At 54.1% G+C, this 27321-nt stretch overlaps 7 protein-coding genes across 7 annotated transcripts; 3 read left to right on the plus strand and 4 right to left on the minus strand.

The window, feature by feature from the left end:
* Positions 1-441: 441 nt before the first annotated feature.
* On the minus strand, positions 442-1338 carry GLRG_04455 (uncharacterized protein; the record flags this gene model as incomplete). The annotated part of the gene is made up of 1 exon (XM_008095140.1): positions 442-1338. One exon carries the CDS (start codon positions 1336-1338, stop codon positions 442-444), a length of 897 nt encoding a protein of 298 aa, XP_008093331.1.
* Positions 1339-7792: 6454 nt separating this feature from the next.
* GLRG_04456 (uncharacterized protein) lies at positions 7793-9857 on the plus strand (the record flags this gene model as incomplete). The annotated part of the gene is made up of 4 exons (XM_008095141.1): positions 7793-8341; positions 8431-8904; positions 8969-9700; positions 9756-9857. The coding sequence occupies 4 exons, from the start codon at positions 7793-7795 to the stop codon at positions 9855-9857; spliced, it is 1857 nt and encodes a 618-aa protein (XP_008093332.1).
* A 1585-nt stretch (positions 9858-11442) lies between these two features.
* GLRG_04457 (uncharacterized protein) lies at positions 11443-13222 on the minus strand (the record flags this gene model as incomplete). The annotated part of the gene is made up of 2 exons (XM_008095142.1): positions 11443-12437; positions 12496-13222. 2 exons carry the CDS (start codon positions 13220-13222, stop codon positions 11443-11445), a joined length of 1722 nt encoding a protein of 573 aa, XP_008093333.1.
* A 2275-nt stretch (positions 13223-15497) lies between these two features.
* On the plus strand, positions 15498-16102 carry GLRG_04458 (uncharacterized protein; the record flags this gene model as incomplete). Its single annotated transcript, XM_008095143.1, has 2 exons — positions 15498-15813; positions 16017-16102. 2 exons carry the CDS (start codon positions 15498-15500, stop codon positions 16100-16102), a joined length of 402 nt encoding a protein of 133 aa, XP_008093334.1.
* Positions 16103-16815: 713 nt separating this feature from the next.
* GLRG_04459 (uncharacterized protein) lies at positions 16816-17201 on the minus strand (the record flags this gene model as incomplete). Its single annotated transcript, XM_008095144.1, has 2 exons — positions 16816-17000; positions 17063-17201. The coding sequence occupies 2 exons, from the start codon at positions 17199-17201 to the stop codon at positions 16816-16818; spliced, it is 324 nt and encodes a 107-aa protein (XP_008093335.1).
* A 533-nt stretch (positions 17202-17734) lies between these two features.
* GLRG_04460 (telomerase reverse transcriptase) lies at positions 17735-21004 on the minus strand (the record flags this gene model as incomplete). The annotated part of the gene is made up of 7 exons (XM_008095145.1): positions 17735-17856; positions 17909-18076; positions 18133-18201; positions 18273-19128; positions 19179-19640; positions 19688-20430; positions 20482-21004. 7 exons carry the CDS (start codon positions 21002-21004, stop codon positions 17735-17737), a joined length of 2943 nt encoding a protein of 980 aa, XP_008093336.1.
* Positions 21005-26003: 4999 nt separating this feature from the next.
* On the plus strand, positions 26004-26806 carry GLRG_04461 (uncharacterized protein; the record flags this gene model as incomplete). The annotated part of the gene is made up of 2 exons (XM_008095146.1): positions 26004-26693; positions 26756-26806. 2 exons carry the CDS (start codon positions 26004-26006, stop codon positions 26804-26806), a joined length of 741 nt encoding a protein of 246 aa, XP_008093337.1.
* Between the last annotated feature and the right edge of the window lie 515 nt (positions 26807-27321).

Consider the following 27321-nt stretch of genomic DNA (forward strand, 5'->3'; position numbering starts at 1 on the left):
GTCAGAGGAATGTTTGTGTGTAGTTTGTTCTGTGTCTATATTCGGACGCCTCTGTATGTAGCAAGACTACTACTACTTGTGTGTCTCGCAGGCTACTGGAAGCTCTTCTCTGGTGCTCGGTCGCGGTGACGCAGCTGGGTAGAACAAAGGAAAAGCAGAAGATGCGATAAAATTACCAACTCAAAAGCCAGTCCAGCTCGAGATCAAGCGCGCAAGATGGGTCGCGCCATAAACCGCTACAAGAAGAAGAAGATGAAGAAAAAGCAAGTATTGTAGTCCCAAAATAATAATCCAGTTCCGGGTATCTCGCCCGTTGAACAGGTGCGTCAAACGCCGGCCACATACGGCATTCTGTATCATCCCTCGACCCTGGGAGGGACACACATTCGTGACCCCCAAACAGACGAAAATGATCCGAGTGAACGGATGATGGTGAACAGTTTATCGCCAGGTGCCATGGAGCTTGGTCCTCCGGCTACTCCTCCGGCCCTTGAGGCCGACTTCTCCTTGAAGCATCAGGCTCTTCCACCGCCGCGATAAGCAATTCCGGTCCTTGCCCAGGCTGCGAGCGCAGTCCTGCCATTCCGCCTTGCTGAGCTGAAGCTTCTCGAGCACGAGCTCAACGAGTATACGGTCCTCCTCGGCGCTCCAAGGCTCGCCGTCAGCCTCGACCTCCACGTTGGCGCCCTGCTCCTCTTCTGTATTGTTGGTGTTCACCCCATCGCCGCCGTTCAGGAGGTGTAATGTGTGGTAGTCAGAGCGGCCAAGGCCGAGGGGAATGACCTCGGGCGCGATGCGCGCGCGCTTTGGTGTGGCTGGCGCCGAGGACATGGTTGTGTTGTTTTGGTTCTGGCCTTCGACAGAGGGCTGACTTTGTGACGAGATCTCGAGGTCGCTCTCGATGTCTTCGTCCGTGTCGCTGCGCGACATTTCATCATCGGCCGCGCGCCGGCGCTTGTTCACGCTACGAGGCGGCGCACGCTTTGCGATGCGCCTGCGCGGGTGGTGATCGTTGTGAGGGGCGCCATCCTGCTTCGCGCGCGAGCGCAGGCGAAGCTTGAGGGGGGGCGGCGCGTGGGCGAGGGGGGGTGTCGGTAGTTGCGCCGGCGTCGGTAGAGTGTACTGCTGCGCGTCGTAAACGGGAGCGGCGGCGGCGGTCTGGTGGTGCTGGGGTGCCGAGAGGAGGGCTTGGAGGGAGCGGCAGGTGTCAAAGATGTTACCGAAGCCAGGATGCGAGAGGGTTGGAGGGCTCGCGGGAGGCGATGTGAACAGGGAGGCTTGGAGGCGGGTGAGAGGCGGCTGCGATGCGTCGCAAGAGAAGGCGGATGGCATGAGCATGGTGGGCAGTAGGTATGCGCTTTTGTGTCTGCCGGTCTTGGTTGAAGGGATTCTGTGCGTGTGTGTGTGTGTGTGTTTGTGTGTGTGAGGTGGCGGGTTCGCGACAGCAAGGAGGAGGTTTTGCAGTTGTGCGCGACTATGCGACGGGAGGAGAGAGAGAAGGGAAGGTTCTTGATTGGAATGCGCCAGGCGGCTCTGTATGTAGGGGCGCGCGAAAGGGCTTAAAGGGCAAGGATGTTGATCTTAAAGCCACGAGTGTATGTCAGAATATTGATTCAAGGGTTGTTTTTGTTGTTGTCTCTGCGATGGTGAGGAATGCGGGTGAAGTAATAACGTGTGTTTAGGGGGTTTGCGAGTGGTGTGTCGGGGAGAGAGTTTCGTCTGGAGAGGCGGTGTTGGATGGGAAGAAGGGAAAGGTTGGCTGGGACCTGGATGTCGGCAAGAGAGTGGCAGGTGGCAGATGGGATGGCGGAGGATTAATGGGGGGGAGACTAATAGTTCTGGGAAGGGCGAAAATGGCTTTCTTGGCGGACCAGGTGGGCCCACCTGCGCCTGACAGGGTCCGTTCACTGGCTAGGCGCAAACTGCATGCTGCACGTACTTAGTGGTGTGGGTACTCTCACAGTGGCCAGAATGGGTCTGTATGCAAGCTCTTTCACTGTCTGGAGCTCCTAGGTACGTACCGATTTCCAGGGATCGTAATGACCTTGGGAAAAGAGGGTCAGAGCTTCTCAACCGACCCTTCCGCCCAGCGCGCCTCATGTCGTCGTCCCTCTTCCACATGTGTCTGAGGGGTCCACGGCGTAGGTATGCCAATGACCACCTGTTCTTGCCGGACGGACGATGCGTTGATTCCTGGCAGTAGGTAGTGTACGTACAGATACGTAATCCGTCTGCTTAGCATCATGATGATGATCCCCGACGGCGGCCCACATGATGACCGGGTACACACCCAACACATGAGAGAGACAGGGACGGGAGATGGAGAGAGAGCGAGAGAGGTACGCGACATAGACCTCGCCCTCGACCTCTCCCACACTGTCTCGAGCGCGCCCTTGTCGAGTCTCAATTGCATCGGACTGGAGGACGGCGTGTTTGCTTCTTTTCCTTTCAGTCGCCCGTTTCCCACACCTCCCTCCTCGGCGACCTCGCCGTCCAGGCCTGCATCCTCTGCCATCTGCAAGGGTCGTCACTGAATAGCAAACACACCATCCTCTCCAAACTCCGAACACCCCCTTTCTGACTCTGATCCTTCTTTTTGACTCAGGTACAATCGCTGCCCGCAACCACTCACTGGCTGTCGGCCTGGTTCTTGCTCCTTGCTTCTTTCTACCTGTCTCGCGTTCCTTGCCTTCCTCCATCCCCACCTCCACCCCATGTCTGGTGTCTCTTCACACCCAAAGGTACCTAATCCCTCTCGTCTTTTGTCTTTCATTCATCTTGAGCGACCTTGACCGGTTCGGGTTGCAACCTTTGAACTATGGGGTATAGTCCATCTCCCTGTATCTTCTCCGGTCCACAGAGACACACCTGCGTGACATGTAAGACAGCAAAGGTTCCTCGCGGACTTTGCATCTTCTTTACCCAGGCTTACTCCCTCAGCTTACTCTATTGCCCCATCTGTCCCCCCACCTAACACTCGTGCCTTTGGGAAGCCCAAGAGAGACGCCGCCGCTTTATGCTGGTCCTCTCGAGCTAACCCACATGCCCGTAGACTTTGGTGCTAAAGCCTGCGCTGCTCGCGCCCTCCCTGCCACAGCACTAGGGAGGCATGCACGGATAATCGACTATCTCGCCTTTGTACATAGCAACGTTTACAGAGCCTAGCCCCAGCCAAGCCTCTCCCAAACCCGCGGTGCCTATCCGTACTGCCCTCGATTCGGCCTTGTAGGTTTACTCGTTGTCAACCAGAAGTATCCCTCCCATCTGGCTCAGGTCACTGCGTTTGTCTGCCAGGTCCGTTGGCTGAAGAACAGACTGGGGTACCACTAGCCGATCACTGGCAGGTAAGCAAACGGCTTTCTGATCCATTCGATACAATCGGAGAGAAACCAGAGGAACCGTCCAGCTCGGGCTCAAGCCTGGCCTGGGGCTTAAGGAAGCGTGCTGCCCATGCCGTACTACCCAACCACCACTTCCATCCAGGCTTCACATTCCAATCCCAGATCTCCACTCTGGAAGACGCATAATGCTGCGCAAAGGGTTCTTGAATGCGGGTTATCGGCGGCCCGGGTCTCTAATCTTGATGCAGCTGCCTTCATCTGGTTCACTGGCCGCCGTCGCCTTCCAAGTCTTGGTTCAAGCGATCCGGTTGTCCATTCCGATCCACGATCCATAGCCAGAGCTGGGTCTTCGTCTGTATTATGTCCGTGAGATATTCTGACCAGCCTCTACTAGTGGCATGGTCCACAACCCCGACGCACCACATTCCCGGCTGCAAGTGACGGAATGGTGTAGGTCATCAGAACTTTGAATGCGGCCAATTCCCTGAAGCTTGTTTTCCACGCGATTCCTTAAATGACCCATTTCGTCACGCCCACTGCACCCAAACCCTCCCATGTGTTCCGGATGACGCATGAATCGGAGGGGCTTGCTGCTCCTGGTCACGAAAGGCCGGTTGATTGTCTCCGAAACAACCGCTTCATGGGTGGCTCAATCTCAATCCCCTCCTCAACTGCCCTCATGATAGCTCCGTCTTTGCGTGGCACACCGTCAAGGTAGCCGCCGGGGTCCCATGAGCGCGTGGACAAGCGGTGTGGTGGTACCGGCATTCACTGGCAACTTGGTACATACGAAGAGCAGATGATCTACGCGGGCTCAATCAGTTGTAGCACGAACAGGGGCTCGCTCTAAGTGGAAAGGTAGACACCCTGGGCTCAAATAGGGGCTGGTCTTGATGGCTTGCATCAGAAACGTGGGTAACCGCTCTGCCGTGCCCCGCCTCTTCCAATTCTCACAATCACGACGAGGGAATCAACCATGTTCGCTCGCCGCTGGCGGGCGGATACCAAGTGGAGGATGGTTGGTGACATTGTGTGGTTCAGGTAGACAGACAGTCAGTCGAGAACTACGATGACGTCTCAAGTAGGTGACTCAAGATTGGGCATCAGCACTTCCAGAAGACGCGAGCACCAGTGGGTGACGGTGAAGGTGACAGCGCAAACACGCCGAACAATCCAGAAACCCCGCGGTTGCCGCCATGGCCTAGCCAGCAGGGCGCACGCCACCACCAACGACCGAGAGAAACGTGTCGAACGGGTCTGACGAAGAGAAGAGAAGCGGGAGAGGGAAACTCTGTCGATGGCCGTCGTCGCGTCGTCGCGAGCCCCACGCGTCTGTCGCGTCAAAGACACGTCTTCACGGCGGGGTCGCGTTTAATTGACTGCAGGCCCCGTTGACGAATCAGAAATCATCCCACCACCAAAGCCTCACATCATTGGCCCAGTGGCCTCTGACAGTTTCACCCGACACAGTGCGCCAGGAACGGCTGGGTGGGTCATCTGCATCGATGCGGTACGTGCCCCCTGTTCTCCAACGTCACTCGTCAACGGGCTTGGTTTTTTTGGAGGTGGTTTTTTTTTTTTGAGGGGGGGGTTTTTTAGCCTCTCTTTGACTTCACCTCGTGGGTGCCATGTTCCGCTTCGCGAGTTCCACCATCCTGTTTCGGGAGGGCTTCTGGAGCCCAAACGGCCATGCGGAGACAGTTGGGAGGCGGTGGGCATTCTTTCCCTTCCCGTCGGGGCTGGGGTTTCCCCCGTACACAGCACGGCTATGTCGTGCGCCGATTCCTGCCCGCCCTCCGTGGACCCTGCCCTCCGAAGAGGGCAGGCCTCCCCCATCCATGCATCCCGAATCACCATGGTAACTATCGTCCACGTTCCGGCCGCCAGCCAATCTCTTTCGTTGCGCAAAACCGGCTGCGAAAGTCGTCCTGGCAACGATCGGCCGCGCGCTCGGTTAGGCATATTAATCTCCAGCGAACCCACCCCCCATTATCGAAAAAGGGTCTGCCGGTCGATCCCGCCCGAAGCTTAGACCGTCGCTACGAGAATAAGGAAGGAAGGAAGAAAAGAAAAAAAATAAAGATTGAATGATCTGTGTAGGGTGCAACTGCAACATCGAATTGATGTCGGCGAGCTTGCATCTCCTTCCGCCCAACTCATCTAGGCTTCAACGCAAGTCAGCTCCTAGTCTGTACGACATGCATACATCCTGGGACTGTTCAAGACACGCCGGTAAAGGCGCGTCTGAATTGCCGGGTGTCTCGCACCTCCTTATCCTGTGATTTCTGACGGCGGGGATGGTCTGCTACGACCTCGAATGCGTGCCTTCCTCATCGGGTTCATTTACAATAGACGACAACCGCAGCGACTGCTTTCTTATACCACCTCGTCCTCCACAATCATCTGATTCAAGACGACGAGTATCTTCTGAACCTATTTCAAGTGCGGGTCTGTCCAACTTGCCTGCTTCGCTGGACGTGTAATGAACACCATGATTGAGACTCGGAAACGGATCACGGTGCATTGTCGACAAGCAACGTTCCATCCCCCTCACTGTCGTCCATTGATAAATGCCTCGTGCCTTTACTACGAGTTTTTACTGTGCGACATCTGCCCCGTATGCGACGTAACCACAGTCCATTGAAACCCCAAGGTGGGCTGGATTGACTCATGGTTTCAACGCACAATCCATTATTCGCTGACAACACATCGAGCTCTTCTTCTTGCACAAATTTCGGATGCAACAAGATTCGGCTACGGGGTCTTGGTTTATTGCTGAAGCTTCCTACTGAGTTCTCGTGTCTGGATCCACTTCATTCATGTGGAACTAAATCATGGCGCCGTTATCGGCGACATGGCTTATTGGCATATCGGGGTTGACATCCTCAACGGCACCGGCTTGGCCCCAGACATGTCTCGGTCACTTGATTGCTCTTGGACCTCAAACAAGTGTGTCCATGGTCATCAACGAAGCCCAAGACACCTGGCGATACCACTTTTCTATTGATGCCGAGCTCGGTCATAAAGTCTATTGGCGTTAGACCATATGTTGCTTTCAGGGGATCTGATATCGACAAATGTCAAACTCGGAGCGGCCCATTTCCAAGTCTCGGTACGCATCGCGTGCTCTGCCTAGCTTGTGCTCCGGGTAAATTATGTTTGTTGTGTTCAATCACCCATGCCTGGCCGAGCTTCTTCTTTTGTCTATGCGATGATTGATACTCGACGACTCCGGCTACTATTTGCACACGGACTTTGCAAAAGCCTTCCGGTATGGCCTTGCTATACTCCAAAAGAGCCAAGCAACCCCTCCTAGCACAAAGAGGGAGTGTTCTCAACGCCGGTAAGTTCTGAATGTCCTCGCGGCTCCGACATGTCAAAATATTACTACTATTGATGTCTAAACGTCTATATCACTGTAGCATCTAATAACCTGGCACAAGCCCATAATCAAGCCTACAAGACCTCTCAGCTTTAGAAAGGGGTCGGGTGCAAACATGGCCAACCCCGGTTTGGCAGACTTCTGGACAGATTGGCGGGAGCTCAGAATGTCGAAGGTGAAAAGACGTAGTTGCTATAGTCATTTATGAGGCTGAACTTTGTGAAACATCACCTCGACTTCACACAAGTAATGCCCCTCCCCTTGCCCCCAGCTGGTGAGGGTTTATACAGTTTTTTCTATCAAACTTGACTGATAGTGTGTGTTTCTTATCATTAAAAATAAACGACAATTTCATCAATGCCTGTTTTTGTTTTCTTTTTTCTTTTTTTACTACTTCTGGCTTGTGTTTGATGTCGTTCATCAAGAACAGCCTCTTCTCTATTCACCTCCAATAAACCACTCAGCGTCTGTGTTCATGTTCAACAAGAGCTACTACTTGTATACATCAGACTAGCAAGATATACTCGCTGTTGAACTTCACTCACCGTAAGCACAAGCTTATTCTTTGCAAAACGGTTGAGAGTTATTATTGCGTTCTTCACTCAGTAGGAGGTCCGCCTCTTATTCACGGGTAGTGAGAACTAGCTCCCTTGTTCATACTGCCCAAGAGCCCCGTGAATCACTGCTGGGCAAAAGGCACTGATAAATGTTGAAGCTGGCGAGAGCCTCCCCCATTCTTCGCGGAACTAGAGACCTCTCGCTTTGTATCCTTGTGCACCGGCTATCGTCACAACTGGCGAGAGCCATCCACTGTTCTCTTCAAGACAGGCGCCCTCTTGTCTATCTTTCCATCTTTACTTCCCTCTGGTTCGTTTCATCTGTGTTTGTAAAACTCTCGACACCATCCAAGTTTTGCTTCTTATTTGCCTTACTCCATCCTCGTCAAACGCAGCTTTTGCATATCTACTATTGCTCTCTTTCTTTATGCTTTCGATCATCAAGACGATTGTATTCGGTTTACCCCTACTCCCACTCCTACGAAATATTAATCGTCAGCCTCATCGACGTGATGGACCACAAGGCCCCCGTTAAGGACGGAGAGCGAGCCAACAAGACCTTGGCCCAGATCGAGAACGACAGCGACGAGAAGTTCTACAACAGGCAGAAACTTCGTCATCAGTGGGTGAAGTGCCACATCAAGTATGTCAGGTGTGACAGTTGCGAGAAGCTCGCTGGCGAACAGGTCCCCCACCAGATATGTGGTGCTTGCGCCGTCGCCATCTGCCGCGACTGTGTCACCGCCGGTAAGATGAAGCTCTATCCCACTCACCCTCAGAAGAGTGTCGGCGAGCTTGACTGGAAGCCTGCTTCTGTCATCTCCACCAAAAACAAGGCGGGTCAAGGCCCCGCGCAGGTCAACAACATCGCTTCTGGCACCGGCTCGAGAGGTCAGCGCGACCCCGACATGGCCACTCCCGTCCGGCAGAATCCCGCCGGTCCTGCTGCTTCCTCGTTTAACGGCAGCAACACGCCCGTGTCGAAAGGTGCTTCGTCCCGTAAGGGAAAGGCAAATGCTACAGCAGGCTTGGGCTCATCCGGCGGTCCCAAGCAAATTCAGGTAACCCCCCCTTTCCCTACCTGCCTACCTTTGCCTCTCTGCCAATTCCCGACTGACCTTCACCTTCCTTCTTTTATCATCCCCAACAGACCTTCCTCACGAGCAACGAGAATTCCTCGCTTATTCTTTCCACCCAGACGAAGAAAAAGAACAGTACTGTTACTCTTTCCGACAGAGATTCCGATTCAGACTACGGTATGGACACCCAGAGCACTAGCTCCTCTGACAAGGAGTACATCCCGCGCACTGAGCTCGGCCGCAAGTCGTCTACTCCTTCCAAGAAGAGCACCAACGAGACCGCCTCTCCCTGTTCTTCTGTCAACAACCCCCCGGTTACTCCCGTTGGTCTTGCCAACTCTCGTCCTGTCCGCGCCTCTACCATCCAGACGTATGAGAAGATGCGCCAAGCCAACGTCAAGAAGCAGCGTGACGTCGATGGGTTCCCTGCCGCCTTTGACGAGGAGCATAACACCAAGTCCGATCTGAAGGTGGCCCCCTGCGTTCATAACACGCGCTTCAATGGTCACACCACTTCTGTTGAGAATCTCACTGGCGGTGATAAGGTAAGAAGAACCAGTCTCATTTCGTCCTATGTCTGACCCGCCCCTGACCAATACCACTCTCCAGACGGATGGCTACGCTCAGCAGGGTGCTGTCTACGGCGGTACTGCCTTTCTCTACGCCTCTGAGGAGGCCCAACAGCTCGCTGGTTACGGTGTCAAGAATCGCACCCAGACCTATCAGCACAAGGGTTTGCCCCAGCTTCATCCTGGTCCCGGACCAAGGGCCCAGTCGAAAACTATCGAGTTCCTCGTCCCCCTGGTTACCTCGAATGATAAGAAGCGCGCCGCCGCCCTCAAGGCTGAGGCTCCAAGCCCCAAGCGCCATGTCGCCTCATCTCAGTCCTTCACTCCGGTCAGCAAGGCAGAGCTTTCCGCCGCATCCACCAAGGCCATCAAGGAGGCTGAGTCTTCGATCCGTGCGAGCATTCGACAGATCACCCCTGCTGAGCGAGACGCCAACCGCGTCTTTGTCACCGCCGGCCTTGATGGTCTTGCTGCCGCCATTGAGCACAAGGTCCGCCTTCGCCTATTAGTCACCGGTTTCCGCACCATGCAAGATGCAGAGATCGAGCTGCGCAACGCCATTCACGGGGCCTGGGTCAGTAACATGGCCCTTACGCACATCAAGCGCACCGACGGCGCCCTAGCCGCCATGCAGATTCTCCGTGGCTACGCCAATCTCGTCATGATGAGAATGCAGATGATTGGTAGCGGTCTCCTCAAGAACTGGATCGACGCCACTGAGAAGGGTATACAGGACAGAGCTGCCTTTGTCCCCAACGAGCTTCGTATTCAGGTAAGCAACAGACCCGTCCGCGAAAGGTCGGGGTGTGGACGCTAACGTTCAACAGACCATCGAGCCTGCCGTCCAGGAGGGCTTCAAGTTCAAGATCGGAGAGGCGGACGTCTATGTGGCCAACGTCTTAGCCGAGATGAAAAACTCTACAAGCTGAAATGCCCGCTTGATCTGACTTGAGGAGGGAGACCGTTGTGACTGCTGCTGCTCACAACCTCATTGCTCATAGCTCCGTCAGCTTGAGCGCGCGTTCAGCACTCAACCGGGGATGACCTGACGCTTATCCACGAGTTTCTTGACCTTTACCTCCTTTTTCATTCTTCCGTCTCCTCTATCATGGAATGGCATCGGACGTTTTGGGCGTTGGCGGGCCGAGTATCTTTGGGACTAAATCGGCCCAGGATTCGAGTTTAAGGGTCTTTCAAGATACAGAATTTTCGTTATCGTCTTTCAATAGGAGAGACCGGCGTTGGGTCATGGCCAAGTGCACGGGATGGCAGTTGGGTTTGGTTTTTGGCTCAGGCTTTAGATACCCTCTCATGTTTCCCTCTCAATGTTTGTCACCATGGTTACCAAGGATAGATAGAAGCCTTTGAGAGAATCGATAAAGACATTGACTTTACTTCCTCTGAAGTGCCCACTTCTTGGAGCGGCTTATGACATCGCAGTGAGTAGTCCCCCCGGCCTCCTGCGCATCAGCACAACCGAGAACGAAGACCGTGTGCTTCTAGGGAGATTTTTGTTTCCCCAGAATAAGTCTCGGACTTGGGAATCTATCACCCTGAATTCGCATTTGAGGCCGTCGGAGGTGTCTACAGCCTGTGGCTCGCTCCGAGGTACTCTTTCTCGCTTGTACCCAGAGTCAGCGTCACGTCCCGGCGATCTTGAAGTCCTGGACACTGCCAAGTATAACAAACACATGGCAGTAAGAGTGCACCAAGTGATGAGATACAGAAGGATGTTTAAAACGTGCTGCTTCAGTATTGCCCAGCCGAGAAAATTACACAGATACGTCGTTGCGCCCACCCCTGCCATTCATTATTCATGGCTTTGCTGGCTCGCGATGTCATGGAATATAGCAAAATGTTGACGCAAGAAATGATAGAGACGACAGTAGAAAAGAAAACCCATCTCTATCTCGGATCTCCCTCCTGCTCCGGCCCCGCCTCCCCCCCCCCCACCGAAAAGCCTAACCTCTTACTCCTTCCCCAAGTGTCAGAGATAAGAACCACCACACCGACGGAAGGGATGGGTCACCCAGGGGGGGCAGTATCGACCCGCCACATCGCCAGACGAGGACTTGCCTAGCCTGTCAACGCTCACTGACCAGATGAGTGTTTCTATTCCAAAACAGCCCCCTCGCGCCAATCGCCTTGATAGGGGAGAGGAGGGAAACAAAGAACCATCCCCCCCCCTTCCCCCCGCCGGGGCGCCGACCGAAGTCCGAAAACTGGGATACGAGCTGACAAATGGGGCCTCTGCCTCAAGTCTCCCGGGGGCGACAAGTAGTATCGTAGGGTCTCACGCCGTCCGAACGACGAGGATAGACAAGGCAGTCCCATGTCGCCGTCGAAGCAATGCGGCGGCAGCCGAGGGACAGGACAGAGCTAGCACGGACGCGAAAGACGCCGAGGCAGCGGAGTACGAGGAGAAGAGAAACGAGTATCTTTGCGACATATGAGACGGGTTGAAATCATAGCTCGTTCGGACTCTAACGCTGTAATGAGGCCTGCGCCAATGCTCTAATACCTGAACCCAGAGTCCCACCAATGCTTTCCAGTATGCCAATGACAAATCGCTTCCATGTCGGGCTTCCACCAAGAGACCTCTCCGCGTCCGAACCCCAACGCACGAACAAAAGAAATGGGGACGGGCTCCATGAGCCACAGACCGGTCTGCGCAAAGTCGTCCGTCAGCGGCTGGACGGTGATGTGCAGCCACAGAACGACGTAGAGAAGGTTTCCGAGCCTCCTCAAGACGCGGGGCAGCCTCGAAATCTGAGGCTTCAGGGTGATGCAGAACAACTGCTGGACGAACACGCCCACGCCTGACAGCCAGAAGAAGAGAGCAGGCTTCCACCACTTCGTATCGGGGATCGAGCTGACGCTTCCCGCGGCGTGCAGCAGACCCGAGAGGAGGAAGGCAACCAACAGACCGATCATCTTCGTACTGCGCGCCCCCTTTCTCAGATACCCATTCTTGACGGCAAAGTCGACCGGCGCGCAGAAGGATTGCCGAAAAGTCTGATGCCACCAAGAACCCCAAAATCCACCCAAGCCCCTGTCCAGGATCTGGCTGAAGGAGCCGAATACTGTTGCGTATTGCCACAGCTCACCCCGCATACGGTAGACCTTGCTAAAGACATAGTACTGGAACAGATCGTGAACGCTAAAGATCATGATCAGCCCAGCGTAAATGAGACCAATGACGGTAGCATGACGGTACATGTGCACGACCAAAGACGGCAGGACCGCTAGGTGAGGAGGGAGCGGAAGGGAGCTGCTGCTGCCGAGGACGAAATAGGGATCCTCCATAACGGCGACTTTGAAGACATCGAGGAAGACATATGCAGCCCCAATAGAGATTAGCTTCCTCCGCAGGAACTGCTTCTCATCCCTATAAGTCTGGCATCCGACGAATGTCTCCAATGGTATTGTGTCCATCTTGACCAGCTCGCCTGTGCCGGGTCGTTCAGGGGGGGCTGGACTAGGTACCGACGGGACAGCCCAAGACCAACCTTTTTATAGTTAGTAATGGCGATTTTTCAACACCGGGGGGTGGGTGATGCTGCTTACCGGCTCCCCTGAAATTGGTGTAGAGATCAATGACCCAGGCGAGTCTTTCGAGGAAGGTTCCATTCTCCGGGTAGGCTTGCCAGTAATATTCGTACTCATCAAGGTTGACCTCTGGTGCTGTCACTCGGGCAGGTCTTCGCTTTTTGCTGCCAGCTCGTTTCCTGAGCCCAGACCCATTCGGCGAGGCGGTGCGGGCCTCGGGCGAGTTGGCTCTGCTGGAAGGCTTTGAGGATTTGGAAGAGGATGCCGGCTTCTTGGCCTTTCTGCGAACGACTCTTTCGAAGTCGAATTGTGGAGCTGTGAACACCAACATGGTGAGGCCGATCATGATGCCGAAAAATGAGTATATCCCGACGACATACGACGTGGTCATGTTGGTGCTGGAGGTGTATTTCATGATGTCTAGGTTGAATATGATGATAAAAGCAACGACAAGCCATCTCGCACGGTAGAGCCATGGCCGCTTCGTGTGGGGGATGGACATGTAGAGCACCGGGACGATGTAACTAGCAAGCATGTTGTAGGGAAACACGAATGGCCTTGCTTCACCCGCGGCGACACGGGCCTTGAAGGCAGCGCGGTAGGCGTCGCGCACAATGGTGGCGAGAACTGGAGAGCTGACGTTGGCGATACCAGGCTTGGTGATGTTGCTGAGAACGGGTTTGACGAGGTCGGGCAAGCCCAACGTGGCTGTGATGTCGGCAGCCGTGATGGATTCTTGCGACATGATAATTCTCCCAATGAACTGGTGCATTGATTCGCGGAGACGTATATCGTGACTGCTCGGCGGGCAGAAGACGGTGAAGAGGAAGTTGAGGTCATATAAATAAAACCGACGTGCAGGCCCAGCTGAATATATGGCTGACTCAGATATACCACAGGGTCAAGTGAGGCACAGACAACTGTCCCGAGTACATGAGGGCCGAAAGGAGCAAAAGAAAAAATATAAAAATAAGAATAAACCGGTCTGTCCTCCTGCAAAGACAAGGCGTACTAGGTAGCAAGTCGTGGGAAGTGTCGCGGGGAAATGGCCGTCCCCGAGGCCGATGCCCTAATTCTGGGATATTTTCCCTCGTATGCCTAGACGAGCATTGTCAGATGCCTCTCAGGAACCGAACGCGAGTACGATGGGAAACGAAGGGCGTGAGACAAGTCAAGAACCCTGCAACGGGGGGAGGAAGAAGGAGGCGATGGGCTGGAGTTGGGAGACGTGTGGGCGAGTGGCGCGTGTGTCGGCTGTTCTCATCTTGGTTCACTGCGGGTGGCACCCCAAGATGTGTTTCGCCTCTCTGGAAACGGGGCGGAGATCTCAGAATGGTAGCAGAATGAATGATGTGCAGATGAATGGATGGGATGAGGGACACGGTAATGCGGGCTAGGATGGACAGAGTAACTCTCGGGTAGGTGCTGTGGTTTTAGAATACCTACCTAGATAGCGTAAGCACCTTTGGTTTGGATGTGACAGAACACAAGACAGGCCAATGACGGGGAGAATGTCTAGGTAGACGGTAAAATAGGAATAATACCTAATCCGAACAATTTGAAATAACAATTCAGAAGAACTTCGCCTTCGGGTTCGAATCGCATCGTGTGCAGGTTTCTAGAAAGATGGGTCGAGTCGCCGCATTTATTCGTCTGACGCACCGTCGTCATGTGGTCAGTTGTCCGAGCCGCCACCATCTTACACCAGCGGCAGCCGCTTGCCTCGGGGTGATGGGTCCTTCCCTGGATGGACATCGGCCAAGGCGGGGTGGACCCTGCCGGACCCGAAGACGATGAATTGTGGCCCGCGTCTCTCACATGCGATGCTCTGATTCGCGCAACTCTCTCGTGCATTGGCGTCATTGATGTGTGTGGTCTTGCCTCCCAGCCCAGACGGCAGCGCCCTTGCTCGTTCGTTGCCTATTCACCCTTTTGCTGGTCTGGCCTGGTCTGGTTTAGAAATAAACATTCAAGGGAAGGGGCAGTGCTCACACGAGTACGAACAAGACTGTAACCGACTCTTCTTTTGTCCATCTCCCTTCTCCCCATTGTTTCGAGCACCATTCCAGGCCCAAGTGTCGCTTGCCTTGGCCCAACTATCAGCATGAAGAGATCCCCGCCCGTGTCATTATTATTCCTGTTGGCCAGGTCCTCTAAGTCACCAACACGCCAGTCACGCTGGTTGACGGCGGTCCGAATTGATAGTCGCACCGCAACGGGACGAGACGAGACGAGTCGCGAAAAAGAGGCATGTAGCTCAAAAACACAAGAATTAAGGCCTGTCAGACGCAAAACTCAACCTTGCTCGCTCCGAGAGCAAGCTTGTGACTGGTCAGCAAAAGGGGCCAACGGGACCTAGTGTAAATGTTTATTTGCCCACCCTTACTTATATTTCGAACTTACATCGTATATACAGGGCATCCGTAGTAGATGCAGTGCCTTTCGGACGACAACGTTACCCCTTACATACTGTACTTGTGGTCCTAATTAAGTAACGTACGTAGCAGGAACCCGTTCCCTTTGACCATTCCTCGCCATTTCTGCTCTGCGCCTCGTGCTTCGTCCGGCCCTTCCGTCTCTTCGAATATCTCATCCAAGTCATTGTGCCGTCGCCGTTGTCATGTTCGAGCTATATCTTGTCGTGCGCCACATGATACTGTTCCGAGTAGCGATGCCTAACTATCGTCTTACCGAGTTCTACGTATGAGGGGAGGGGGGCGGGAACACCCTCTTCCCTCATCGGAGCCTCTGGCAAAGTCCATGTCGTCTTGGGTACCGCCAGAGCCGCGTGTATTGGGGCGTGGCTGCAGACGCTTCCTGTTTCGGCCTCTCTATGTTGGGCCGCGGCCTGTTCATCTCGGCCGAGTTGAAGGCATCTCGAAAGTTCCATGTATACAACGTCCCTCTCTTTACTTGCATTGCCCTGGTACGTGGATATGCGACCGCGTCAACTTTGCCACTGCCGCCCCCACCGACACTGCCGTTTACTGTGCCGCTCACGACTGTCTATCGGCTTGACAATGACCAGCGTCGCGATGGTCATGAGTACAGGCACGCTCGCAACGGCCCACGTGCCGAACGCGGCGACCGAGAAGCTGAAAATTGGCACGGAGCCCCTCGGACGCCTCATCGGTGGCATTCTCCTCGTTTTCGCTCGTAAGGCCCTGAAACTTGACAATGTCCGTACTCAGGACCTACGTACACGGTCATTGGTATCTTCATCCGATCAGCGCATTCGGTTTCTCGTCCTTTTTGGTTTCCCCACAAACTTCTCCACGATTCTCATCAAAACTTGCCGATACTACCGTGACTGGCAACAAAACCAGGGCAATGAATGTAAGTTTCTTCATCGCGGACGAATCATCTGCTGTCAGCTCTGCGATTTTTATTTTTCGTTTGTTGGCTCGAATGGTGCGCTTGTAACCGTTGGATCTCACAAGCTCAGCTCTTGTCCACTTGTCTCATCTCTTGTCGCAACTCACGTATTCTTCACGGTTCCTGGCGAGCTTTGGTCCAAAGCTAGCGCTCGGTCCAGCAAGTCCTCAATATCGTCGATTATAACCGCCAAATCGCCTGCAAAGTCTTCGATATGCCTCCGAATGTCATTGGCTTGGTCATTTTCTAGGTTGTCAGCTCCCTTGGTTGCCTCGTTGACGAAGAAGCCCCGTAGATTTTGGAGGACCCAAAGGTTATTCTTGACTCGCATGACATTCTCATGCAGAGATTCCATCAGAAAGGCCATCCTTCGCAGGTCCTGGGCGTGTATTGCTTCTCAGGGCCCGTCGTCGTCGTCGTCGTCGTCGTCGTTATCATCGAAAGGGTCCACGTACGGCTTTGTCTGTCTCATGCCAACATGCTGTAACCATAACCCCTTGGGGCCTTGGAGACCCCGACTCACTAGGTCGGAAAGACATATCTTCGTGTCTTGAGGGTGATGCGAGGATATTCCGACAGACCACCGGGCGACGACAAGGACACAGCTTAGACTGACACGGACGCGCTCGTGGACGTCGAAGCGCGCAAGCGCGGCCAAGTCACTTGCCAGGCCGTCTCTGAACGTATTCCAAAGCAGATTCTGCGTGCCTTTACCTTTCTCTGCATGATAACACCTCGGGACCACAAACACCCAGACCGCCGTGCCCTCCACAAAGTCTATGCGAAGATATGCTACGGCAGTATGCGTCTCCCACCGAGGTGTCCGGGCAGGGTATGTATGCTTGGGCAACGCGTGAAGAGGGTATTCGCGGATGCTGAAGAGTGTGAGGCAACCTTGCACATGTGTACCGCTACGGCCCAGCCCCACGAGGCTCGGCTGTCTGCGATTTGAAGGGGAGACACTCACATCGAAACGGATGATTGTAGCAAAGCTAGGGCAAGTCGGTAAGCATTCTTAATGGGGAAGCCCAGAAAGTGGACCGGGACTTGATGATAGGTGAGTATGTCTAGTAGCCCGTCTTCGCTGACGCCGTCGCGGACAAGGTACAGCTTGCCCTTGCGCTTCCAGCTTGAAGCCGGCTTGTGTCCTGCAACCTCGATCAGTGAGGCCCCCCGTCAGCCTCCGGCCTGGTCGTCGTCGATGATCGACGACGAGTCTCATCGGAGTCGTTCCCAGAGTCGGGTGCCGTCCCAAAGTCGATGATCACCAGCGGCTCCCGCTTCCCCGCGAGTCCGTCGAACATGTTGCCTTTCTTCTGGGCGTAGTGCTCGCGTCTGAAGGGTTGCATACGATCCACAGACTCCGAGGACGCAAGGTTACTAGCCCTGCACGGGTATATTTAAATGACGCGTGCGGTCCAAACCGTGGCTCGTGGGGGATTCGTTAGTGACACACAATCATACGGCTTGGTGGTGCGTGAATCGCTACATGACAGCAGACAAGGCCGTCGTGACGTGTCGAACGACGGGCGGCACACGAGCACAGAAATGATACGGCATTCAAACTTGGGCCGATTGATTCCCTCACGGGCGGCAAACAAAATATCTTGCGTGAGAGAAAAAAAAAAACAGTCTTATACGTGTGACTGTGTCTGTGATTAGGTGAAGCACGAACACAGGCTGTTCACCGAATGCCCCTTTTCGCGCGTGCCGTCTTCTTGCAGTCGAGCCTCCCTAGTTCGGCATTGATCCACGAGAGTACGCCCGCGAAATTCGCTTGTTTTCTCGATAGGACCTTCCTCACAGCCTCCAGGGCCAGCCTGCGCGCGTTTGTTCGGGTCAGCTGAGTGTTCCGTGGGATAGACCGGCGGAAGCTAAAGGGCTATGCTACGTACCATGTGACCTGCGTCTTCTCGACGACACAGGCGTACCCCGGGTATTTTGCCCGTCTGGCCTTGCTAGTAAGAAGGACGATGGCGACGTCGATGACTTTGGCTACGGTTTCTGGATATGACGTGAGCGGGATAGGAGAATGGTTGAAGGGACGGGGGCTTACGCATGATCAACCCGTTGCTAGGCCGTTTCCGCGCGGGCAAGCACCGCCAGTAAGCCCACATCTTCTCGGCCGTCTCCACAAAGGCCTTGTGAAGGTTTGATGTGACGGTCTCGAGGGCGTTGTGTTTGGTGTCGTAGAACATTAGGTGGGATTGAATCTTGAAGGCGTCTGCATAAATGTCAGCCAAGGCACGATGGAAACACTCGAGCCAGCGTTGCACGTACTAAGGACCCTCCTTTGAAAGTTCTGGCCAGGCTTGTTTCCGTAGTCGACCGTCAAAGCATTGGAGACCACTGAGAAGTCGGTTAGCTTACTTCTTGAATGCTGCATTTCCACAGCTGGCAAGGAAAGGCCTGAAACCCACCGGTGTTCTTGACGTGATCCCGATCCTTTACAATGTCCAGCGTGTTGCAGTCGACACCCAGACCACAATAGGGAAAGTGAGACCCCTCAGGCAACCTGGCTACCCTCACGCCGTTGACTTCCATGTCGAAGTTGACCAGCGTCTTTTCCGGGCTGACGATAACGCCATACTCGGGAAGTCCGCCGTGCATGACCTCGACAAACTCGCACGCTTTTGACTGGTCCGTCGTGATGAGAAGAAAGTCGTCAATCAGCCTCAAGAGAAGACAATCCTCCGCCGCGAGGAACGCGAGATGCTGTGCCTCCAGATCGGCGTAGAAGTAGTTGCAGAGGGCGGAGGAGAGCACGGATCCCTGGGGGATGCCCTTCTTCTGCCTGTAGAACTTCTTGCCGACCTTGACCAAGTTCTGCTCAATGTGCGATGCCATGAGGTCCATCAACTCTCCGATGCTGACTTCTCTCCTCATCGTATTACCCAAGAAAACGGTGTTCTTCCGGTTCTTCCCGAGACGGGCCTCGACCATCTTTGAGAAGTCGTTCGTGTCGTTGGGCGTCACAGCGATGGAGTGCCACCGTCGTGTCAGTTTCGCGACTACGTGTTTCTGGGGCCGACTATCTAACAACCCTGCTTTGATTTCGACATGTTTTTTGATAATGTATTGTTTCTCGCTGGGGATACCCTCCATTAACCGAATGACGGCAGCCTGTGGGATCGTGTCAAAAGCGGATTGAACGTCCACTTTGGCGAAGTAGAACTTTGGGGTTCGATCTCCGAAGCCGGCGCTGAAAGCACTTAGTCGTGGGTAAATATCGCCCACGGAGAACATCGAAGATCCAAGCTTAGATGGATTACGTTCCTGCCGATGATTAGCGAGTAGAAATGGAAGTGGAAGACTGGAAGACGAACAGTCTCTAACCTGAGCATGGAGTATACGGGAGTTAGAACGGAGTTGATACTCGGTCCAAGGATGGTGCTTTTGCCCTTGACCGCCGTCCTCCTCCGGAGATTCATAATTGGGCGCATAGATTTTCCCTTGGGCAACAGCCTGATACGACTGTATCCCAATCGTCTGGAATCAAGGACTCGTGTCGCCTGATCCAGCTTCATCTCCTCGAACATGTTTGTCCGGAGGGTCGCCATCGCAGGCTCCGCCACGAATCGCCAGACATCGTGCCGAAAGAAAAAAAGACGGTAGCGATGGGAACTCGACTCGGTGATGTAGAAGTTACTGCGCAATAGGGGTATCAAGAGTGAATCAAAAACATAGTATAAAAATTCGTTCAGTATCTCGAGTCGTTTCATCATGTCTGTTTGACTGGTCTTCTGACCCTTTAGACCAGGTGGTGCCAGCCATTGCATGCTGGTCACCTGCGTAAGTCAGCAGAGGTTCCTCAATGAGACTTGGAACTGCCTACCTTCACTCCGTCTAGAAGCTCGCAGAGTGTCATGCTCTCGAATCTTCGCATCCTGATAAAATGGTCCACCCTTTTTAGAATGGTGTTTTTGTTGTGTATCTGGTCTTCACCAAGCCCCCAGAATTCGTTGGGAATGATCTTGGCCAGGACAGCCTGACAAAATGCGGATACGTGGGCTACTGGAGTCGCTAATTCAGTCACTGCATCGAACTTGATCACCGGAACGGACGGCGCTGGTTGATGCGGCCTGTAGCAGCTCTGTGTTGTAACACAAGAAAGGGCGGAAGACGCCGTCAGTTTAATATTCCGTTCTGGTGCTTGCGAATCTGGAAACCTCTGAGGCCGTTTCAATGTCTTCTTGAACGAAGGGGTTCGAGGCTTGACATCAATGGCAGATGGACAGTAATGCCGCAATAGCTCGGCGTAAGCGCAGCGGCCATGGAGCAGTTGCAACCGCTCGACAAGTCGTTTGGCATCTCCTCGAAGTCTCTTGGGAAGTCGCAACTTCTGTTTCTCGGATAATGATGAGATTTCCTCCTCGCGGAGGGTGTAATCTGCAAGTTTCTGAGACGTTGTGGAACGGTCGACGCTCGAGGTAAAGGCGTTGTGTAGACCAAACTGTCGAGGGAAAATGTACATCATGACCTTGAGCGTGTTCCGCTCATTGGCTTGGGCGATTGTCGACTTTTCTTCCTCTGACGTCTGATTTGAACAACGAATGGAAGGGAAACGGCTCAACACGTCTGTGGTAGAAAATTAGTATGAGTTTCTGATACAGCTGGTGAGTAGCTTACGTATGTGTCTGAGGCCATATTGGACAGTGCCCTTGGCAGTAAGTGCAGCTCTGGCGTACAGTATACGATTCCTTATAAACGTGATTTCAGAAGGAAGCTGTTCGTGAACTGCATCTACAGGCTTATGACCTCGTCTCGGACGATTCGTCTTGTTTTGGTCCGCAACCACTGACACGCCTGTCTCCGACAAGGGGATACCACTCAATTGATACAGATTACCGACGCCAGCCTTCACGGGAAGAAATATGGCCGTATCGATAAGCAGATCAATCATGATCTGCTCGCCAGATTTGCCCAGAACCATAAGGATCTGCGGCCACGGGGTGTCTTTGAGAACCCGAACATGGTGATTCGGGTAAACAGAAGCGAGCCCTGGAATCACCCCGACACTGTTTTGACCATTCGCATTGGCGACATTCTGAGCGCGTCGCCTGAAGCCATCGCACAGGAGGTGTCTCGGCCAAGCTGCATGAGGCTGTATCCTGAAGAACAGTTGCCAGATGACGAAGTCAACTATCTGCATTGGCTAGTTAGCCCGAGATGCAACGTTGTCAAGTTGACAGACGGTACCTCTGATTGGGAGGAAGCAGCGCTGGCTAGATCTCCCGAAGCCGATAACACAGACTCGTCAGCCTTTTGCGAGAAAGACCTCCACTGCTCCCATCGAGAATCAGCCTGAGCTTGGGGTCGATGATGTAGGCAGACCAGGGTCGTGTCTAGTAGCAAAGACACCTCCGGTATCCATTGGTGGCCTTCCTTGCTTAACCGTGCATCGTCCTTCCCTAACGAGGCAATCTTTTTGCGACGAAGCCTCGAAGAGCCTGGCAGCTTTGAAAGTAGGTATTCGCGGAGTGTCTGGACACTTTCGTAATATTGCTCCAGTACGGAATGTTTGATATGACTCTCAACCCGATCCACCTTGGCCCTCTTGCATTCCAGATGCCTCTCACCTAGTTCATCGAGCGTCTGTGATTTTCTTTTGCGTGCCATTGCAGCTGTGAGATCTCATCCCATCGTCAACATCTGTTTGGACGCGTAGCTTCTCCCCTGTCATCGACGTTGTCGCTCATTGGGGAGCCAGGTCGAAGTGAAGCTCAATTCAGCACTATATGCGCTGAGAAGCCGAGAGACACGCGCTAGAACATGTCATTGCATGCGGGCATGCAAGCGATCTGCCAGGGAAATGCTGAGTAGTCAGATGGCGGCGGGGGCAAGGTCGAGGGTTGAACAAGGGGTGGCGATGTCGTTGAACGAGGTTGACAAGCGTGATGGCCCAGCGCGTCTTGCAGAGTAAAAGAAAACAACGGATTCGCGCACGGTACGTATCGCACCTGAACGGTCAAAACAGTACGTGCTGATTGGCGGGTGTTGCTAACGGATGGGATGGTTGGCGGTGGCTGTCCTAGGCTCACACACCCCAATGGGACGACGGTGCACGTCCAGTGATCTGCCGAACACGGGCGGCATCTCTAAACGGTGGCCTGGTGGCTTTGGCACTCGATCCTCACCAACGCTCGAATCATCAAGGGGCAATCGCATGGCCATGGACGACGCTAAGGCACCCCAGTTCATGCTTGTGGTGGCTCTGTCGAAGACGAGAGGCGGACTTGGTGGTCGTGGGGAGGATCCACCACCTCGGACACAACATGGACTAGCCCAGGCTGGACAACACATAGGTATCTACAAGTATTTATGGAGACCGCTTGGGGCGTGATCCTGCAAGGTGGGAATACCGTACTTACCTCTCTAGTGCTACCATGATGCTGCTATAGTGTTGGCTGTCGTCTTGGTGGCTCTGCGCTAGGTGTACTTGCTACGTGGTATACTTGCGCGCTACCCTACGGTAATTAAATATGCATCGTCACCTGCTAGCCCCCTCAGACTGGACTGGGACGGGCTGGATTCGATGCAAGGGCGGGCGGAAATGCGGGCGGCGGCGGGGGTTGTGGGAGGAGAGTTGCCCTGCGGTGCTACGTTATACCATACGGAGTACTCTCTGTCCAATAAGTCCTTGATCGCTCGCGATATGGACGCCTAGGAGGAAGGGTTCCCCAGTCGACGAAAGAAGCGGTTCGGCATAGGGAGTCTAAAGAAACACATCCATCCACTTTGCTGTTGCTGGCTGGTGGGCAACGAGTCCATCAGGTTGTCGACACCGTCAAACAAACCACATGGCAAAAGAGAGAAAACGTGGCTTGACTGTGGTACATACAATCTCATTCTCAAGGTTTGCTCAAGCCTTCCGGATCCGACTAAGCCAGAGAGGCGCCTTCCCTCGTCTCCGAGATGATCCTACTGGAGGGGGAAGCTAGAGCGGAAGCTGCAACGATGACTGCCGTCCGTCCGTCATCCATCCAGTGAATGCCTCACATCATAATAGCACGTCTTAAGGTGAGCACAGACTCGGAAGTCGCATTAGCGGGGCTTGCCTGCTTAATACTTGAGGCCGGGAAATCCTGAACACGAGACGCATCTGTCCCAACCACTGCGTAAGCATGCAGCTGTGATGCAGCAGTCGTTGACACTTATCAATGTTCTTTCCCCCCACCGTCAGATGACAGGTAGCCGCTTGAGATTGGGAAACGAGGACGGGTATCGCGTCCCAAAACAGTTTCGACACCGAAACATGTTTTTAACCTCTTACGATAACCAAAAGCAGCATGCACTCGGGCCAATTGGCGAGTCAACAGCGGTGACGGGCAGACCAGCGCCGTCGGGCGTTGGGCATTGAGATGCTGCGCATGGGAACCTTGAAGCCATCCTGCTGCTTCTGGAGGATGGATTGGCTCTCTCGGGTGTTCCAACCTGGCTGGCACCGAGGGCTTGGCGTCGAATGCAACCCTAAACCATGGATGGCTAGGTACGGATATAGGTAGATAGGTAACCAACCCATCGAATGTCGGCCTCGATCCCGACTTTGGACGGTTTCGGGACAGGATGCTTTCCCATACACGCGCGCTCGCTCTCCGGCACTGGCACCGACTCGGATGGAATACGAATACCGATTGACGTGCACATATGCCGCATGTCAGCTTATTTAGCCTCGACAGCGGTCAGTGGTTTTGATACCCGATGCTGTGTGGTGAGGCGTTTGGCGAGAGGGGTTGGTTCCCAGCACGGAAGCTTGGCCCTCATGGAATGCATGCGAGCTTGCCAACATTTTGCAACTCTGGCGGCTGTGACAGCGGTCTCCAACCAACCCCAAAATACCTTCACGCTCGATGCCATCGACGCCGCAAAAGAACGGCCTTGGGTCTTGGTCAACGCCCACAGAAAAGGCATGGCTGGTTGGCGGCAACATATCTCCCATTGATTTATGGCCGTGCGCCTCGGCACTCGAAGCCTCTGCCTTTCTCTTTCGAGCCTTTGTCCTTGCCTTGAGAGTACCTAGGAAGGTGGAGGGTGAGGCCTGAAGTACAAGCACGGGGGTCTTACTGCACTTTTGCTTTGTGCAACTAACGTCTACGAGTCTCTTTATCTGCCGTAAGACCTTCCTAAGACGTCACCAAGCGAGGACATAGTCTTGGCTTTTCTTCTTCTTCTTCCTTCTTCTTTCTCTTCCCTTTTATGCGGAGTATCGATATGTTTCCCTAGGTACTAAAACGAGGTGTCATCCAGGAACCCCCCCCGCCCCCCGCAAGCAGATGCATCCTGACTCACACTGAATAAAACTGGGGAGTGGAAAGTGGTAGGGAAGGAAACGGGAACAAGTGCCTGCCAATGACAGTGATTGGAGATCGAGATACAAACTGCTTTGGGACTTGGGGTGGAGTGTGCTTTGTTTGTTTGTCTGGGGTCCCTCCGAAGAAAACAACCTGGTCCATGCCATGATGTTTTCTTTCCACGGTTCAAACAGTCCAATGGAGATGAGCAATGAAAGGCGAACGAGTCGCGAATTGACGACCGGCCAACCTGCTAAAACATGTTTGGTGTGTTTTGCTGTTGCAGCTCAGTAAAGTAGTAGATGGAGGTAATTAGAGCGCGACAGGGCAAGGTTGCACAAGCAATCTTTCCTTTGCCTGGTACGGATACTGGGCACGTCTTGATCTTGATTGGGGTTTCTCAACATGCATGACCGGCCGTTAAACTCAATCTCCCACGCGCCCTTTGTGTGTCGGTTGTGCCTGGATTCGCTGCTCCGGAAGGGGGAAAGAACCTTGGCTATACGGATACCTTTGTAATACATACTGGACAAGATTCGGAAGCTACCTAAGTCCCCTAGACTTTCCGGCCCTGACCACCAGACCAGACAGGCAAGCTTGCTTGCTTGCTCCCTCCCCTCTTACCCGAGCGTCTGGGCAGACCTGCCGTCATCCCCTCCCCTCACACCACACACACACACACCACATTCTCTTCTGTCATCCCGTCCTCTCCTTGCTACCTACTGCAGTGCATAGAGTACGCTGTAGGTTTTTTTCTTTTCCTTTTTTTCTTTTCACCAAGCTGCCCACCAATCCGTGTCCCGCAGGCATCTGTACCTTGCACACGACACCGCACTGGCTCCCCTTCTCCCCCCGTCTTTTGCTCAGCTGTCATCCAGACCGAATCGTGCCCATCTTGACCGATTGGACGAGACCCTCACCTTCGCAATTACGGTCCCACTTGCCGTCTCAGCTCACCATCGATCACAACCTGACTGCATATTCGCCCGCACCTGCCCTCGGGTGGCTGATGAATTTTCCAAAAGCCATAATATTCCCCTCCTTCCTCTGGCCCGTTCCGACAGGTGCTCTGGAAGGAGCTGCGGATTGTCCCGTACTTTCCCCTCCAATTTTGCTCTCCTTCCTCCCAAGTACCTACTGGTCTGTGGTAGCGTAGACCACCGCGCCATTTCTCCGCACCCTAGCCCACCCCCCTTCCACTTCTCCCTCCTCCAGTTATTTTCTCGAGGTAAGAGTTCCTCGACCAATCCACAACTATTTTCTCCTCTGTGAGCGTTACGCCCACACCTTCTACGACGGTGCACACCTCCACCCTCCTCTCTGTCTCTCCATCTGCTCGTCGTCTCACTGAGGTATTCTCTCCTCTCCCGCTTCGCACTTACGCCGTCACCTTTGATTATTGTCTTTTTTCTATTTTATTTTTGGGCTTTTCACCACTCCAACCCTCGCTCTTGCCATCCCATCTCATCACGTCCGATTCTCAAACAACGATCCCGAAAACACAAGTTACCCACGCGCAACTTGGAAAACAACAAGGACCTTCAAATCTTATTGGTCTCGACTCCGGCAAAGATATCCAATCCCCGTAAAAATCCCCCCACAGAGCAGCAATCGCATCACAGCTATTCCTGCGGCGCCCACCCATCGATGCATTAAGATTTGCTGTCGATAGGTCCTAGACACTGCCAACGCTTGCCAACCGGGGACTGCCAGTCGCCTCTCCAAGCGTCGCTGCCCACTCAGCTTGCAGGCCAACACATCAATGCTTCCCAACCCAAACATCCCACACAGCCTGCATGGGTCTCTGGAATTCTTGACGAGCCAGTCCACCCGACACGCCTGACTGATGTTCAGGCCACAATGGAATTTGGCAGTCCAGACGAGGAGGACCGCCTGGCCTCTGCGCTCAGTGTGCAGCGCCAGGTCCATCTCCAGCAACACCAACCGCAACCTCTTGCTTCTCCTTCCCATTACGCACACCAACTCCATCGCCAGCCCAACTTTGACTCGAATTACGACTACCACGAAGCCGACTTCAACCCCGACTCCGATCCCAATCCCTACCACCGCCGATCCGGCTCATCGTCCCACCAATCTCATCGCCACTACCTCCCTGGCAGCCCCGTAACGAACGCCTTCGTCCGCGAGAACTTGGATGCCTCTACCGCCCACACGGCTGGGGCTTTCGCCGCCGCTGGTCATGCTCACGATCCTGTGAACCCGGATGATTTCTATCGAAGCTATCGAGGCGTGCAGTCGTCGAGTCATCACCATCGAACCTCCTCTTCCGATACCGACTACATGGCAACCTCCGTATCTCGAACCCGCGACAATCCGTCCATGCGGCCGAATGGCAATGGCAAAGACCCAAAGCACCCGCCGGCACCAGCAGGCCGTACGGGGCTGCGTCCCTCGCAGCGATCCGCCTCTGCCCCGGTTGAACCCCCTGTCGGCGCGCCAAGGACGAACACAAACCGCAAGCCGAGTGTCAAGGACTTGACCAAGAGATTTGATCAGCAGACTCCAGCGCCCGCCATGCCCCGAATTCCGGTGCGAGGCGTGCCGATACGGTCGAATAGAGCTGCGACAAGTGCCGACAAAACAACACCTAGTGGGAGCGGGTCAACATCATACTCTACACTGAGAACTTCGGTGACCCGTGAACTGACATCTGACTCGAGCAGAGGCTCAGCTTCTCGAACACAACGAACGAAATTCGTTCCGGAAGACCAATTATCCAACAATTCCCAGTCCTTCGCCAGCCGGATTTCAAAGCCGCGGAACTCGGGTTCGATCGCGGGCAATGCACATGCATCAAAATCTTTGACAAACCTTCACCATAAATCCCCATCCTTGCCGCCCACCTCCCCCCCGCCGCCCAGCTTGCTTTTTGGAGAAATTCTTCCGGGGCAGCGAGATACTTCGATGGTAGGGTTTGGGATCGAGGGCTCGGGCCCAAGACCGCGACGGACGTCAGAGTCAAGTCTTCACGTTAGGCTCCATCAGCGGACGAAATCTGACCCTGATCTCGCCGAGCCGGAGTCTCCAACTGATTGGTACCGCGCTGAGAAGACAAAGCCGAATAGTGCAATGGGTCGTTCGGTCCCCGCCGCAAGAGGTCATGTTCGAGCACATAGTGATGTGGCTGCCTCAAAGGCAGGGGCGCCGACGGCGAGAA

The sequence above is a fragment of the Colletotrichum graminicola genome, assembly GCF_000149035.1.
Source record: "Colletotrichum graminicola M1.001 genomic scaffold supercont1.14, whole genome shotgun sequence".
Classification (NCBI taxonomy): domain Eukaryota; kingdom Fungi; phylum Ascomycota; class Sordariomycetes; order Glomerellales; family Glomerellaceae; genus Colletotrichum; species Colletotrichum graminicola.